General features: G+C 45.2%; 1 protein-coding gene across 1 annotated transcript in view; it reads right to left on the reverse strand.

Annotated features, from left to right (window-relative positions):
- Positions 1-1,393: 1,393 nt before the first annotated feature.
- Phf20 (PHD finger protein 20) overlaps positions 1,394-16,231 on the reverse strand; it is a 99,175-nt gene continuing 84,337 nt past the window's right edge. Inside the window, exons 11-18 of the mRNA XM_051188153.1 lie at positions 15,941-16,039; positions 14,665-14,829; positions 13,953-14,131; positions 12,107-12,206; positions 9,297-9,492; positions 7,179-7,572; positions 6,454-6,637; positions 1,394-4,030 (exon numbers count right to left, since the gene is read on the reverse strand). Of these exons, the coding sequence (XP_051044110.1) occupies positions 3,888-4,030; positions 6,454-6,637; positions 7,179-7,572; positions 9,297-9,492; positions 12,107-12,206; positions 13,953-14,131; positions 14,665-14,829; positions 15,941-16,039 (1,460 nt within the window). The 3' untranslated portion in view covers positions 1,394-3,887. The remainder of the gene's footprint in view (positions 4,031-6,453; positions 6,638-7,178; positions 7,573-9,296; positions 9,493-12,106; positions 12,207-13,952; positions 14,132-14,664; positions 14,830-15,940; positions 16,040-16,231) is intronic.

Here is a 16,231-nt window from a genome sequence, read left to right on the forward strand (position 1 = left end):
GAGGATTGTGGGAGCCTGTAGAGGTTTTATTGGCTATTCCTGGACCACCGTGGATTCGCACGATTTTGCCCTTAGGAGAGAAATTTCTCCCTTCTTACCCTGTTGACTACATCTAGGCCATCCCTCTACCACAATGGGCAATATTTTTCTAAACTTTCTAAGCTTGTGTCTTGCAAAAGGCCACGTTAATGACGGTTATGGTTGTCTAGTGTTCCATACTACACTCTGCCCTATACTATCTAGTATCCGATCTTGAGCAGACAGCAATACATAGTGCTTTGGAAACTGGGCAGTAAAATAAGTGTCCCTGTTAAATGCTGTTAGCTGAGTTGAGTGTCATGGCTCATGCTTTTAATCTCAGCATTCGGGAGGTAGGGGCTGGGGTCAGGGTCTACCGGCTTTGCATGTGCAACTGTTTATATTAGAGAAATGTTTTGCCTGAAACTGTAATACAGTTTATGACCTTTAAGGTTTAAAAACATGACCAGAATATATACCATGAAGAGGTTAAGAGTGGACACCTCCCAATTCCTTAGTACTTCTGCCTATTCCTCTCCTTTTATTAGCTTCACTCGGGAATTGAATGAGCTTTCAAGGTGTTAAGTACCATTGCTAGAAGCCCTCATTTTAATGTATTCAGGGGACTCCTGTTTTTAACAACTTCCTCTAACCCTCAACTCTACCAAAGGAAGGAATTTTTCAAGGAATGAAAATCAGTTTTCCTTGAGGGTTCTGCTGTGCGGATGTGTGCATTTGCGTTTATATGAAGCAGCAGATTCCAGTAGAGGGTGAATCTCTGTAGGGAAGGCAGGACCCCATCTTTATTTTTGTTTTTTGAATTCGCTGGGACTAATGGCATGTGCCACCCCCGCCCAGACAGGGCCCCTTCTTGCATTGCTTCCTGCAACCAAAACTAGTAAATCTGCAGCTTCCACCACAATGCGTGAGCCAGATTTGCTGGTATGACCATTTAGCTTTAGATTATTTGAAACAATTTTGTTACTTCATGGTGTTTATTGAGACTACAAGTCTCCGTGTATGGATTATCATAGAAAAGCGGGCGTGCTATAAGAGGCATTGACTATATAACACTTTGAGAGTAGGATAAAGCATTTGACTCTTGCTGGGTAACGATGGTGCATTCAGGAGGCCACAGCAGGATGACTGCAAGTTTGAAGCCCAACTTTGGCAAGCCTGGACTACATAGCAAGGCTATCTGAAGAACAACTGGGTGTGATAGCATAGGATTTAATCCTAGCACTTGAGGGAGAGGCAGGTGTTTTCTGGGAGTTCTAGGTCAGTCAGGGCTATCTATATATGAGACCTTGCCTACAAACAAAGCAAACAAAAATCACAACCTTTTATACTCCAGTAATGTGTGACTGACACATGGCAACAAGAACCTGCTTTATTTTTTTCTAGATACAGAAGTTTGCATGTTTTGCGAATATTGCTTGAGAGCAACACTCCTATGTACAGTGCCTTCTGTCTAATAGCTCGTAAACACAGATACATATCCACAGTGCAATGCTGGCTCAGCCAGGATCCACCTTGCATACTTAAATGATTCATCAAACCAGAACTGTTATGTCTAGGGGACCTTCCATAGGTGGATGGATAGTTTTTCTTAACAGACAGAACTTAGGTAGTGCACATCTTTCTAAATGGTATCAACATTGTTTGCAAATGACAGATTCCAGTGCTCCAACTTAGGGGTTAATTCACTGTGACCCAGGAACTAGGAGTGGAGCCCCTCAACATGGCTTTAAGTTAGGGAAGAACCGAGGTTATCAGAACATGGGGACTCTGTTTTGCTTCCCTAAGAACAAAAGTCACAATGAAACAAGATTACTTCCTTCACAAAACCTAAATGACAAACCCAGCAATGACCACATGGCAAAATTAGGATCATTCAGTTTCTGCTTTCAACTTTGAAAACGAGACAAAACTGATTGCCTTCAAAGTTACAGCTTCCCCAGATGTGATACTCAAGGGTAGTTACATAAAAGGAAAAAAAAAAAAAAAAAAAAAAAAAACCTAATTTAACACCTTTATTTCAGTTGTCTATTATGTGTATGTGTGTCAGAGGACAACTTTGAGGTGTCAATTCTCTACTATGTGGGTCCTGGGGATTGAACTCAGGTCAGCAGGATTGGTGGAAAGCACCTTTACCAACTGAGCCATCTCTCTGTCCCCAATATCTAATATAACAATCATCATACCTCACACAGTTGTAGCTATAGATAATTATCTTGGTTCTTCCCATTTCAGACAATCATCATCCAGTTCTCAAAATGCAGCTATTAATAAATCATCCAAAACACCAATGTCACATTGACTCCGGGAGCATTTCTTCCCACAACAGAAACATGTTAGCAGGGGGAAGCAGACTTTTATAAGGGATTGTGTTGGCTTCATTATGTTCACACACTCCCTAAGCTATGCCAGGTCAACTCCTGCTTGCCCTGCAGTTCATTTTATAGCAGATGGTGAACAAACCACTGGACAGGGCATTCACTCCTGAAACTTCTCCATACATAGGCCTCAACTGACAGCCACAATGACCTGTTATGCCAAGGCAGCTGGAGATGCTGCTACTATTATTAGCTACTGACATTGGCTCCTTGACATTTACCACCTAAAATATTACAGATTCCAAAACTCATGATGAATCTGTGGGTGCTGATGGATAAAGGTACTCTGATATTTGCCTTTAGTGATGCAAAAACTGGTTAAATGAAGTTCTCAAAGCATGAACCTTTTAAACTTTGCCTAGTAAGGTAAAACAAAACAATATAGCAATTACACATGGAACCAGAACCTTCGAAACAACACAAATATTCTCTCCTAAGGTACAAACAGGTTGTACCTGGACCTTAAGCAGCATAATCACCTTGACCTCACAAGTAATACAAACAGGAAATTGAAAGTGTTAGTGCATCAGCAGCTCTGAGAATGCCAGCTCCAGAGAGGAGGAAAGCGGCACACAGAATCTCAAGTTGCTGATGACAATATAAAATAAGGTAATTCCCACATTCTTTGTAACAAATCTTTACAGTAAAGTTCAAAATCTTGGGAAACATTTTTAAACTTTAAACAGAAGTGGGAAGTTGTTGGAATTAATACGTGTGTAGAAAATGCTGTCCTTTGGGTTCCAGACCCTGCCTGCTTCCTTCTGGGATTCCTTGTAGATTCTCATTGCAGCAAGATGCTAGTTCTCCTTCAGCAGTTTCGGCATGGCTGCCAAAGCCATGGCCCAGCCAACTCTGGGCTAGAAAACAACATAAAACCTTGTCCCCTGTACCGTGAAATCATGCAAGAGACGTGGCAAGAAAATGAAGTCTCGAGGAAGCAGTGCCCTCAAGGCCCCTGCTCTCCTTCCCAAACTGCACGGCACAGTCAAGTCCCAACATTCCAATGGAGCTGAAAGATGAAGACGGTGCCTGCTGCCCATATATCACACCAGGCAGAGAAACCAGAGGGGTTGGCACATGCCTTAACCTGACCCAAAAGTCAATTAAATAAACTGCAATTGGAATTTACAACTGTTTCCTTTTTTTTTTTTTTTTTTGGCTCTCATTCCATTTATCACCAGTGGCACGATTCCAAGTGAAGACGTGCAAAGACTCGCTTTCGTTCAACGATGTGCACAGAAGGCGGTTCTAAGACTATACGCTGCTTTTGTGGTCCACTTCCAGATCAAGAGTGCCCTGCCCTCCAGCAGCCAAAGTGGTCTCTTTGTCCCAGTGTCCATCACACTCCTGGCTAAATCCCTGAAGTCAGTCAGTGTCACGTGCATTCAGCATCTAAGTTTATTTATTTAAATATTCAAAGCTCCCCCGGCAGACATGCCAGGATTGTGCTCCAATTGTCTTGGGTGCCCAATCTCATGTTGAGCAGCAGAGGGCAATCTGCTGCACCTTGCCCAGGTCAGTCAGCAGCTGCTTGATGCAATGCTTGAGCTGTGGAAGCCTGGCCAGCGGCTCTGGGGGCTCCAGTTCCCCAGTATAGTCCAGCCAGCTCTCCAGTACTGCAGGTAGAAGAGAGAGAGAGAGAGAGAAGACCATTGAGTGAGTGAACTCGACTTATAAAAACCTCAACACAAGGCCATTTCAACCCAGGCAGTCCCAATATTAGCACCCACAAAGCATCACTTCAGGGCACAAAGCTCTGATGTTAGGGTTTGCACGGAAAGCAGACTTATGTGTTTAATGCTTGGTCCCTAGCTGGTGATGCTATCTCTCAGGAGAAATTAGGTCACTAGGGGTGTGCCTTTGACAATTATGCCTGGATCCCTTCCTCTCTCATCCAAGATATAGCCAGGTGCTTTCACGACATACTCTCACTGTCATAGAGACCACGTGACTGTGGACTGGACTCTCTGAAATTATTAGCTACTTAAGCAAACTTTCCCTCAATGTGTTTTTGTCAGGTATTTGGTTACATTGCTAACAATATAAATGCTTCGTCATAGTGTGGGTCTGAAATCCTAATTAGTGGTAGAAGGAATCTGTCTATACTCCCCAATACAGTGGCCACCAGCCAAATCAGATACAGCTGCTGAGCTCTTAAAGCAGGGTGAGTGAAACTAAGGAGTGCATCTGAATTATATTAACTTTTTCTTTTTTTCCCAAGATAGGGTTTCTCTGTGAAACAGTCCTGGCTAGCCTGGAACTCGCTGTGTAGCCCAGGCTGGCCTCAAATTCAGAGAGATCTACTTGCCTCTGTCTCATGAGTGTTGGGATTAACGGTGCCAGCCTCAGCCCAGCTGTATTCAATTTTAATTATGTTAACTAGCCACACAATGCTATCTGCTATTGTGCCAGAGGAGAGCCCAGAAGGCTCTGAAGCCCAAGCTGAGTCATTACCAGACTTTGTACAGCTTTCCCATATAAACAGGGTGGGCTGACCTGCCAGAAAAATGAAGCATCTACAGGGACCTTAAGGTTGTTAAATCACTGTCAATTCTGACTTGCTTCATATTAATACTTGCTGCATAATTATTAGCACAAAATATACTTATTCTCTCTCTTTAAGAAGTTAGTATAAGCACGGTGTGGTGGGCACAACTTTAATCTCAGCCAAACAGGAGGCAGAGATAAGACAAGCCTAGCTAGTCCACATACAGAGACCCTGACTCAACAACTAATATGACCAGGCAAGGCCAGCATGGGCTACAGAGCAAATTCCAGGACAGCATGGGCTACACATTGAGATCCAAAATCCTCCCCCCACCCCTTTTTTTAAAGCTCAAGGTAATTTTCTAGGCTGGGGAAATGGCTCAGCAGATAACAAACTTGTCACGGAAGCTTAAGAACCAGTTTTGAAATCCAGAATTTACATAAAGTGAGATGTGGCAGCACAAATGAAATCCAAAAGAATCTACAGAGAAATGAGAATTGGAAACAAAGGGGATAAGACTCCCCAGAAGCTTGCAGGTCAGCAAGCCTAGCTCATGTAGTGGTAAGCAAGAGACCCTGCCTCAAAGCAGAGGATGAGGATGGACACCCAAGGTTGTCCTCTGACCTCCACACTATGCTGTGGCACAAAGCTGTGCTCACATACCAACACACACACAGACACACATACATGCACATTTGAAAGAAATCTTTTTAAAGATTTATTTATTTCTATTTTATGTTCTGGTGTCCTGCCTGCATGTGTGTCTGTGTAAGGGTGCCAGATCCTCTGGAACTTTAGTTACAGACAGTTGTGAGCTGCCATGTGGGTGCTGGAAATTGAACCTGGGTCCTCCGAACCACTGAGCTAGTTCTCTCCAGCCTTGAAAAAAAAATCTTAATTCCTCACAGACTCAAAAATGTGCTCTGATGTTTCCAACAAGCCAACGCCAGTTGCTCTTCTATGCATATGTCTTACTTATCTTTGTGAGGCTGAGATGGAATCAAGCTCCCTCCTGCTAAGCATATACTCTGCCACCGAGCTACTTACTCAGCCCTGCATAGTCCCCATTGAAGAAGAGATTGCAAAAGTGAAGCAAGACACCTAATAGCACCATTTTATAAGTGGACAACAAAGTACTACAAGTTAGACTTGTTGGCTGGGCAGTGGTGGTGCATGCCTTTAATCCCAGCAAGTGGTAGAGGCAGATGAATCTCAGTGAGGTCAAGGCTAGTCTGGTCTACAGAGCAAGTTCCAGGACAATGGGTGGTCCCATTTCCAGGAAGGGTGGTACCATTTCCTGGACAGGTGATTCTGTGCAGCTAAATTGGGATGACATGCCTTTAATCCCAGAACTTGGGGAGGTAGAGGCAAGCTGTAAGTTTGAAGCCAGCCTGGTCTACAAAGTGAGTTTCAGGACGGCCAAGACTGTTACAAAGAGAAATACTGTCTCGAAAAACCACAGGGGAAAAAAAGTTAGAAAAACAGTAGAATTAGATTTGTCCCAACACAGGGGAAGGGAAACACAAGAGTGATGCCAAGAAAGGAATCTACCATCCAGCTCCTTCTCAATGGAGTCCATGCGATGCGTGACTTCATCCTGAAGAGACTCCACATGCGAAAGCAGGTTAAAGTGCCACTGGTGCTGCGAGCTCACCAGCCCTTCCCCGCCTCTGTCCAGCAGCTTCCGAGCAGGGGCTTCTTCCGGCAGGACCTTCTTGGAAATGTATTCCTTCACCTGGGCATGCAATGATGTTTAAATCACCGAGCAGATAACAGCCTGCTCTTTCGCCAAGTGGCCAGCATTTATAACCCTGGGAAAAAGCACTGCTTGCCAGAATGCCCTTGATTCCCATCTACTGTCATCAATACAACTGCCTCAGGACTGAACCCATAAGCTCAGGAGGTCCTGAAGATGCCCCGGCCTGAAGGAAGCCTCTTGGAAACCTGAGAGCTGCCTAGAGCAGGGCTAGAGTAGAAGGTTAGGGTAGTCTGAATCAACTTCTCTGCTTGATACCTCCCCTCTCTGTCCCTGACCCCCAAACTATGCCATTTTGTGGGATTTTCTGGAACTTAGTTAGGGCCTTTGGCTCAAATGGGTCCCCTGACTTTGTACCTATCTTAATGGGGGGGGGGGGGGGGGAGAACAAAACCAAACCCTCTGATGAGCAAATTTTAAAAGTTCTATTAACAAGCACCTTCCACAGAACGGTTAGCCCAGGAGGAGGACTTAAAGCATTCACCCACTAAGAGTAAGAGGAGGCAAGCCACATACGTACCTTTGGGGAGCTGGGTTTAGGGTCACTGTCCCCTCTGCTCCTGTCTTGGTCGAGAGGCCAGCCCAGGCGAGGGGAGAGGGGATCATCACCATTCTCACAGAGGGGGTTGACTGTATCATGGAGGGCAGACCCTCTGGTCTCCACTACCAGCTTCTGCTCCACAGCTGGGTAATAGGTGCGGGGTTTCTGGTAGCAGTGCTCACTGGTGATATAGGACTCCTCCGCAGACCGCGGCAAGGGCTTCTCCACCGCCCCATTCAAAGTTCTATAGCTCGGGGATTCATCTTTGCTCCTGGTGTCTGTGATGTGGATGTGTCTGGAGTGCACTCTCCCCTCCGCAGACTGCTGTTTCCAGGGCTGGCACCACAGCTGCAGATCAGGGTGCTCCCTGCTTCTGTGGGGATGGCAAACAGTTCTGAGGATAGCTAGGACCATCGCAAAACTTCTTGACTTACAAACTCTCTCCCATGAGGAGAACAGCCTCTACCCACACGCCACACTGGGGTGTAGATTCTCAGTGTCTCAGTCTCTCTCCCCACCACCTCTGGTTTTACAAGACAGGGTTTCTCTGTGAAACAGCCCTGGCTGTCCTAGAACTCACCCTACAGGCCACCTGGCCTCAAACTCACAGAGATCTGTCTGTCTTGCCTCCTCAGTGCTGGGATTAAAGACATGCAACACCCAGTTACCAGAGTGCAATGGTTCTGCAGGTGGCTAAAGTATGCATGGATATTAATCATACCATTTCTAAAAGATTTTTACAGTTTTCTGTTTTCAAACTTCAAAGAAAAGGGTGGTCCAGGTAAGAATAGAGATTCCCATCACACAGCACAGCCTTCTTTGTATCTGATGCGAGGAGTGACTGTGACACTGTATGCGAAGAACTCTGTAAATGACGTCACAGTCTTCTGAAACCATTCCTTCTGGACTTCTAATTCAACTGAGGGTCATTACATTCATGTGTCAGATCATAGTCAATTGTAAAAGAGGAAAAAGAACAGGAGAGAAAAACATCACAGTATACTGTGCTCAGTGGAAACAAGAACACTGAGATTTCGCTTTGTTTTTGATGTTGTTGGGTGGTGGGGTGTGTATGTGTACTGTAAGAATGGAAAATTTTAGCCTAACTTTCCACTGACCCCAGGAGTAGGCAAGAGGTCACATTCTCGACTGTTTATGACAGCACCTGTGAGTGAATGAACACAGGAAATGAGCCTTGTCACACCACCCAGAAGCCCGTGCAAAAGCAGACGTCCTGGGCTAAGCGCAGGCTTGAATAGTTCAAATTGATTGGTCCACACCGGATGCTATGAGATGATTGGTTTATGATGCGCAGGCTTTGTTGTAACCCTATAAAAGCTGTCTCAATCCTGTATCCAGGGTTCCCCAGTCCTCTACCCCCACGTGGAGTATGGCTGCGGACCCCAGTGCACTTGGAATATAAAAGACCTCATGCTTTTGCATCAAGACCGCTTCTCGTGAGTGATTGGGGGGGGTGCCTTTCCTGAATTGGGGTGTGAGGGTCCACACGCTCTGTGGGTCTTTCAGTACATGTGAACATGCAGGAGGAGACAGTAACTCTGCCTCTTTTCAATCTGTGGATTTCATAGAGGTTAACACCTCTAGTGGCTGGCTGCTCTGCTTCTCTGACTTTTCAGTTTTCACCCCCTAATATCTGACTCTGGGCTTTTATTATTAAGACCTATTAGAACTTGTGTTACACACAGCATGTCCTGGTTATGGTGTTGGTTACATGAGTTATGCACTTATCAAATTCAATTTAAAATAAGTGAACTTAATTACATGTCAAATATTCCTCAATAACGTCAACCGTTTAACAAGAGTGTGTGTGTGTGTGTGTGTGTGTGTGTGTATGTGTGTGTTCATTACATAATGATGGGGAAGGGGCAGAGCAAGGGCACTGGTAATCACATTGAGACCCACCCATGCTAGGCAAACACTACCCGAGCCACATGCTCAGCACAGTAACAGAACTATTGGTACAGGTCTACACTTATCAGCCTTAGTTAGGGCTGACTTTAAGGCTTTCCACTTTCTCAAAACCTGACTGAATTGAGTCAGGGGATCCCTGCCCAAAGCTGCAGGCACCACACTTACTGCAAGATGCTCATCTTGAGCTGCAGGCCGTGAAGCACCTCGATCACTCTCTGCACATCACCGAGAAGCTGGTGGGTGGCCACGATCTTCTTGGCATTCTGATGGGAGTAGTTCTCTTCTAGAAATGCCAGGCCATGCATATGTCCCCGGCTCAACCACTCCTTGTCATACCAGTACTTGAAGCCAGGCCTCTGACCTAAAGCGTGACATTAAAAGAGGATCAAACATGGCCCATCAGTGGTTCAATCCTCATGAATTTCCATAATGGACTGATCCTGTTATTTTGTTCACGTTTACTTGGCACCCGCTCTATGCTTGGCTTCTGCTAGGCGTTGGAGATAAGGTAGGAGTAAGGCACAGTCCCTTCCGAAGGCCACAGGGGCAACCAGAGCACAATTCTGATTTACTTTCCTCCCTCCTTCCTTATCTCCCTTCTCTTTTTGCTTCCTCCCCTCTGTTTTTCTAGACAGGGTTTCATGTGGCTTAGACTATCTCAAACTAACTATATAGCTTAGACTGGCTTTCAACTCCTGTTCCTCCCGTTTCCACTTGGAAAGTTCAGATGTGTTACATTGTTTATGCTGTAGAATATTACTTTAATTGTGTTAAAGTGTGTTACTTTTGTTTATGCTACATTTGTTTAATTATGTAAACATGTGTTACATTTGTTTCACCTGATTGGTCTAATAAAGAGCTGAAGGGCCAATAGCTAGGCAAGAAAAGGATAGGCTGGCAGGGAGCAAGAATAAATTGGAGGAGAAATCTAGGTTTGAAGAGAAACTAGAGGAAGGGATGAGGGACAGCCAGAAGCCAGGCAGTTGCCAGGCAGCTAGACAGGAGAAGCAGTGAAAGTAAGTTACACAGAAAGAATGAAAGAAAGGTAAAAAGTCCTGAGGCAAATGGTAAATAACGAGAAATAGGTTAGTTTTAGTTAAAAGAGCCAGCCAGAAGCCTGCCTAAGCTAGGCTGATCATTCAAAACTAATAAGAAGTCTCTGTGTCATGATTTGGGAGTTGGTTGGTGGTCCAAAAAGAAAAGCTGGACGGTGGTGGCATATGCCTATATGCCTATGCCTATATGCAGAGAAAGGTGGATCTCTGTAAGTTCAAGGCCAGTCTGGCAAGTTCAAAGACAGCCAAGGCAGAAACCCTGTCTCAAAAAAAAAAAAAAAAAAAAAAAAAAAAAAAAAAAGGCGGGGGGATGGGGTGGGTGGGTGGGGGAGCCTGGTGCGTTCTGGGATAGGGATGCTCACCCCATGGTAGGCTGGATTTGCTTACATTTTATTTCAGTCATATTCTACTGTCCTTCACTTGGAACCTTCACGGCTCACAGAAGGAAACCCAAACTCCTAACTAACTACTAAGGCCACAGGACTGTGCCCTCCTGCTCTTCTTGTCCCACCCTATGGTTCTTCTGAGTTTTAGGAGAACACACACACAAAATCCTTTTCTTGGCCTGACCTCTTTCCTCTACTGCACCTGTCTAAAGTGCCATTCCTTTAGGCCTCTCCGGGACTGGTATCTCCTCCAGCTGGCCTTTTTAAGGCCATCCAGCATCTAAAGGGCCTTTCAGGCTCTCCCTCATCACTCCCTCTCCCAACTTCACCTGAACACACAGACTTGTGTTTAATTTGCTTCAACTTCGGTTTCCTGTTCCCAATCCTATTAAAGAGCCCTAAGAAAAGGAACCATCTCATTGATGGCTGCTGTCCCAGAGCCTGGCAAAGGGTCTCAAATGGATTTATCCAGTGAATGGAAGGCTTCAAGCCCCTTCCCAAGATCCTAACTAATCTGTTACATCACAGGTGACCTGGACAGCTCCAGGGGCCCTGCTCATTACATTAGAAAGGACGAAAACATAAGCACAGGGATTCAGCAGTACTTCCTGCTCCAAAACTCAGGAGACAATACATTCCAAAGATAGCCATTTACTCTTCAGTCACTATAAAAACTCTTAAACAAACTGGGCATGGTAGAAGGGACAGCCAAAAGCCATGGATAACCCCCGTTAATCACAAAACCAACTGATCCTGCTAAGAAACTAAGCAAGACACTGCTTAGAGTGGTGACAAACTGTATACACCAGCCCGGTGCGGGGGCGCACACCTTTAATCCCAGCACTTAGGAGGCAGAGGCAGGCAGATCTCTGAGTTTGAGACCAGCCAGGTCTACAGATTGAGTTCCAGGACAGCCTCCAAAGCCACAGGCAAAAACCAAAAAAAAAAAAACCCAAAAGAAACTGTATACACCATGCCTTGGCTTTTCCTCTCCAGAGCTTGTCTCCCTTCCCAGGGGCAGTGATGCAGTGTAGGCAGGTGTATTCTCCAACATCCTGAAATGCCAAGAACAGAGCTAGATGCCAACCCTCAAATTTCTCAAGGAAAGCTTTTCACTGCTGAAACTGGAACAAGAGACCAGCAAGGCCCTGAGCATGAATGATGGGCTAATTCATGGAGTACTCAAAACTGTGGATAGTCTCAGCCAGACCTACAGAACTTCTAGACTGCTGTACTACTTTGTACGTATCATTTACAATAGCTTGTTTTTTTTTTTTTTTTTTTTTTCCTTCAGTACATTTAAAGAAATGTTCTAGATCAAGGTCAAGCCTTCTGTTAGGTAAGCATCTTCATACACATTCCCTCACTGCTGGGTTTAGGAGAGCTGGCCACCAGGTGGGCTTGCAACAAAGGTGAGGAAATTCACCTAGCCATCAGCAAAGAAATTCCGTAAGAGCACAGACAGGGTGTCTCAAGAGCTGCTGTGCTAAGAGGAGGTTACATACTGCTTGCACCCGGCTCCAGAGATCTCTACCTGGAGGGTCTTGGCAGACATAGCAGGTGTATTTTTCAGGCACATTTTCTTCCAGTAATCCCATGCAGACCCCGTGCTGCCAGCACTGGCATTCTTCACACTGTGAAGATTAAAGAAGCAATAAAACTTAGAATGCAGGAAGTCCCTAGAAGTGTGGCCACTTACCTAGAGGGAGGGTGAATGGGAACAGGAGGGAGCACTTCCTAATGACTTCTACCTACCACTGACCACATGGAGGGTTAGTTAAAAAGTTCTTAGTTCTTTAGTCCCAAAAGCTGTATCTGAAGTGCCCATATGAGGCCATCAGCCCTGGTACAGGCCACACATGAAGAGCATTTAGACTGTGAGATGTGGTGGAACATGAAGCCAGTCTGTTACACAGTGAGACCAAAGCCAGCCTGGTATACTTTAGAATCTGTCTCAAAACCAAAATTTAGATTAACTAAATAGTACTGACCCCAGACAGACTGCTGACACTCCCATCTCTCAGCTTATGCTGCCAATCAACTGTGAAGCCACAGCCCCCATTTCACACCAAAATAAACTGCAGAAAGTTCATAGACCAGCCTGGCCTGGAACTCACAGAGATCCACCTACCTCTGCCACCCAAGTGCTGGGATTAAAAATGTGAGCCGCCACCACCACCCACCTAAGACAAGCATAAGGTTCTTAAAAAAAATGAAATCTCTGAAGTCCTAGCCAAAGTTCTAGAAGAAACCACAAAAGTCTATACTTAGGAAGCAGAGATATATGGTAGCATTCAACTGTAATCTCAGTATTTAGGAAGCAGAGACAGAATACAGCAAGTTTGAGGGCAAACGGCCATAGTGCGACTGTGGTTAGTTTCACCAGCTTGAATCTAGAATCACCTGTGAAGAGTCTCTCAACCAGGGATTGTCTAGATCAGGTTAGTTTGTGGGTCTGTTTATTTCAGATTATCATGGGTAGTAGGTCAAGAGGAAGACCCTCCCACTACAGGTGGCACCATTCCCTAGGCCACCTACTGTAAGATAGAGAAGGTAAGCCCAGCACAGCATGAAGGCAGGCATTAATTAGTTCCACTCCTCTGACTGATGATGCAGTATAATGAACTGGCTTCATGTTCCTGCCACCATGTCATACTATACCCTAGCTACCCCTCTAATTTCCCCCATAAGATGCTTTTGTCAGGATATTTTATCATAGCAATAGAAAATAACAAAGACAGAGACTCTGCATAAAAAGACATCAACTAAAAGGATAAAACAAATAAATTCAACTATGTACATTAAATCAAGTCAATTTCAAAATTTGATGCCATGTACATAAAAAACAAAGAAAGCACACCAAGGGGGTTGGGACTGTTCTTCCTAATGGATAGAGCTTATGCAGAGTATTAATGCATGGTGGGCTGCCTGTCATTTATTGGGAACACCTGCTGCCGCCCAGACAGACAGCAGACAGAGACATACAGACAGACAGACACACAGACAGACACACACACACACACACACACCCCTACCTCAAGTAACACCAAGTAACAGTGGCAGACAAATTATAAAATCAGACTCTATTACTTCAGGTTACAAGGAAAATTTATGTCCAAGAGAAGACTGTCTATAAAGAAGACTGAATTGTCACTCCATATCCCCTTTAGTCCCAATGACTCCTCTCTCATTCTGTTTAGAGCAGCCTAGAATTCTCAGAAAGCTGAACCAAAATGCAAACTCAGTCTGTTGCTGTGAGTAGTGCACACCCACACCGGGGGGCGGCTGACACAGCTCACTATCACTGCAGGCCTCACATTCATATCCTCTCGGATGTCAGTTTGTCCTCCACTAACCTGTGTTCTGGGAGATATACTTGCCTGAATCATGAAGTCATTTTCCTCCTGGACTTCACAGATGCAACGGACCACCTCAAAGTCATAGCGGTCATCAGCATCAAGCTCCTCATCGGGGTTGGTGGTCACATCGACATCTGGACCAAATTCCTCATCACTCCAAAGAAAGCTCTCGGAAGAGGACTCGCTCAAATTATCCTCCTCTGGAAGGAAAGGGGGGCCAACAGTCACTGCTCAAAACTCACAGATAACATTTCTGCACATCACACTGTCTCAGCCCTTCCTCCAGGGACTTCCATAGCCTGGAAATGGGACACCGCTCTCAGGGCTTGTTACTGGAACAGCTCAAATGATGCATGCTGTCTGCCAAGGGCAGAGCTACATGTCCTCATTTCACTAAGGGACCACAAAGGGGCCCCCAGAATCACTGAGCTCACTATCAGAAGAGTGACTTCTTGTGAGCCACACACACCATCACCCTAAGGATTTGAAAATGCTCTTTAGCTGTCCCCAGGCAGCCAGGACCTGGCTTATAGCCATCTCTGTCCACAGCCACCTTTAGGGTTCTGTGGATCATAGGGAAAGAGACAAGGCTAACTGCAGGGATAAGGCTAGATAGACCTCAGTGCCTGATTACTTACAGTCACCTGAGTCCTTCCTTACCCTACACAACACCACTGGTCAGGTACCACATACTTTCCAGGAGGTGATGAATCAGGTGAGAGTGAGCTCTTACCACAAGCTTTCAGTTTTCCTTTGTGGTTTCCATTATCTGAACCATGGAGCTGTGGGCTCATATGGAGCCCAGGCTTGTGTGAGGATCCACATCTGGTAACAGCAAATGCTTTGGGTGGAGAAGGTTCCTGGGAGGTATCACTGATGTCTTCACTGCAGGGACATTCTACAAGAACAGCATCAGGCACAATAAGAAAGCCAGGCACCATCAGGCATCCCAGAAGCAACCCAACAGCAAGCAGACTGAAGTTCAAAGAGCTCAAGGGCCTGGGGCAGCACACTGCAGGGAGGGTGAAGGGCAGTCACTTCCTCCTTCCCCTGCCCTTCTTTTCGGGTAAAATGGCTTTTGTAAGCTCAAAAGGGACATCGAGAATAAAACATGGCATTGCTCTATCTCCTAAGGTTGAACAGAGACATATTTATTTATTTATTTATTTTTTGGAGACAGGGTTTCTCTGTGTAGCCCTTGCTGTTCTGGGACTCACTCTGGAGAGAGGAGGCTGGTCTCCAACTCAGAGATTTGCCTGCCTCTGCCTCCCAAGTGTTGGAAGAGATTTAAAAACAAACAAACAAACAAACAAACAAACAAAAAAAAAAACCCACTGTTGTTGAGACTGAAACACTTTTCAAGAACTGAAGCTTTTCTTGAGTTAGGTGTTTAACAGTTACACAAGTATACTATGAAGATTATGCACACCTGTAATCTCAGTGCGTGGGAAGCTGAAGCTGAAGGATTGAGTCAGAGAACAACCTGGGCTACATAGTAAGGTCTAGGCTAGCCTAAACTAAAGAGTAAGACCATGTCTCAAAACTACCAAGGGGGAAAAAAAGAGTTATTATGTAAAAAGCTATTCCTGTGCACATCCATATACTTCCCCGAATAGGGCACAAGGGCTGATGTAACAAGTGGGGAGGCATTTATGACAGTTAGTCAAACCTGAGATGTGACTGAGGGGCCAGCAAAATGGCTCAGAGGGAAAAGAAGCTTGCTGCACAAGTCTGATGACCTAAATTCAATTCTTGGACCCACAGTGGGAGAAGAGAATTAGGTCCTGAAAGCTGCCCTCTGACCTCCACATGTGCACTGTGGTATGTGAACACCTTCACTTACACACATTATGAATTCACATGCAATAATAATAAGCTAAATCTCTTCAAAAGTTGGTTAAGTGTTCTGCCTCAACCTCACCCTCTTCCAGGGCCCATGCTGAGCCCACAAGCCTTAGGAAAGGTCTGCTAGTCATTCCTAAGTAGGCAAGCCCTCCAGGGAAAATTACCAGGCTTGGTTTTCTTTTTCTTTTTCTTCTTCTTCTTTGGCTTCACTCTCACAAGCTCTTTGAATTTCTTTTCTTTATTCTTTTCCTTCTCCTTTGCAGCTAGAATTAAACACATTCAAGAGTCATTACTGTAATGTTTGCTCACAGTTCGGAGATCTTGTTCTTTTCTTAGTAATCAAGTATGTGCAAAACAAAAAACTAACACAGGTCCCTGACCTGGTCCTGCCCCTGGGAGATACAGAGTGGGGAGTTGGTGGGACCACTCCTCCCTCACAAGGCCTTTGGAGCTGT

The sequence above is a fragment of the Phodopus roborovskii genome, unplaced genomic scaffold (genome assembly GCF_943737965.1).
Source record: "Phodopus roborovskii unplaced genomic scaffold, PHOROB, whole genome shotgun sequence".
NCBI classification, from domain to species: Eukaryota; Metazoa; Chordata; class Mammalia; order Rodentia; family Cricetidae; genus Phodopus; species Phodopus roborovskii.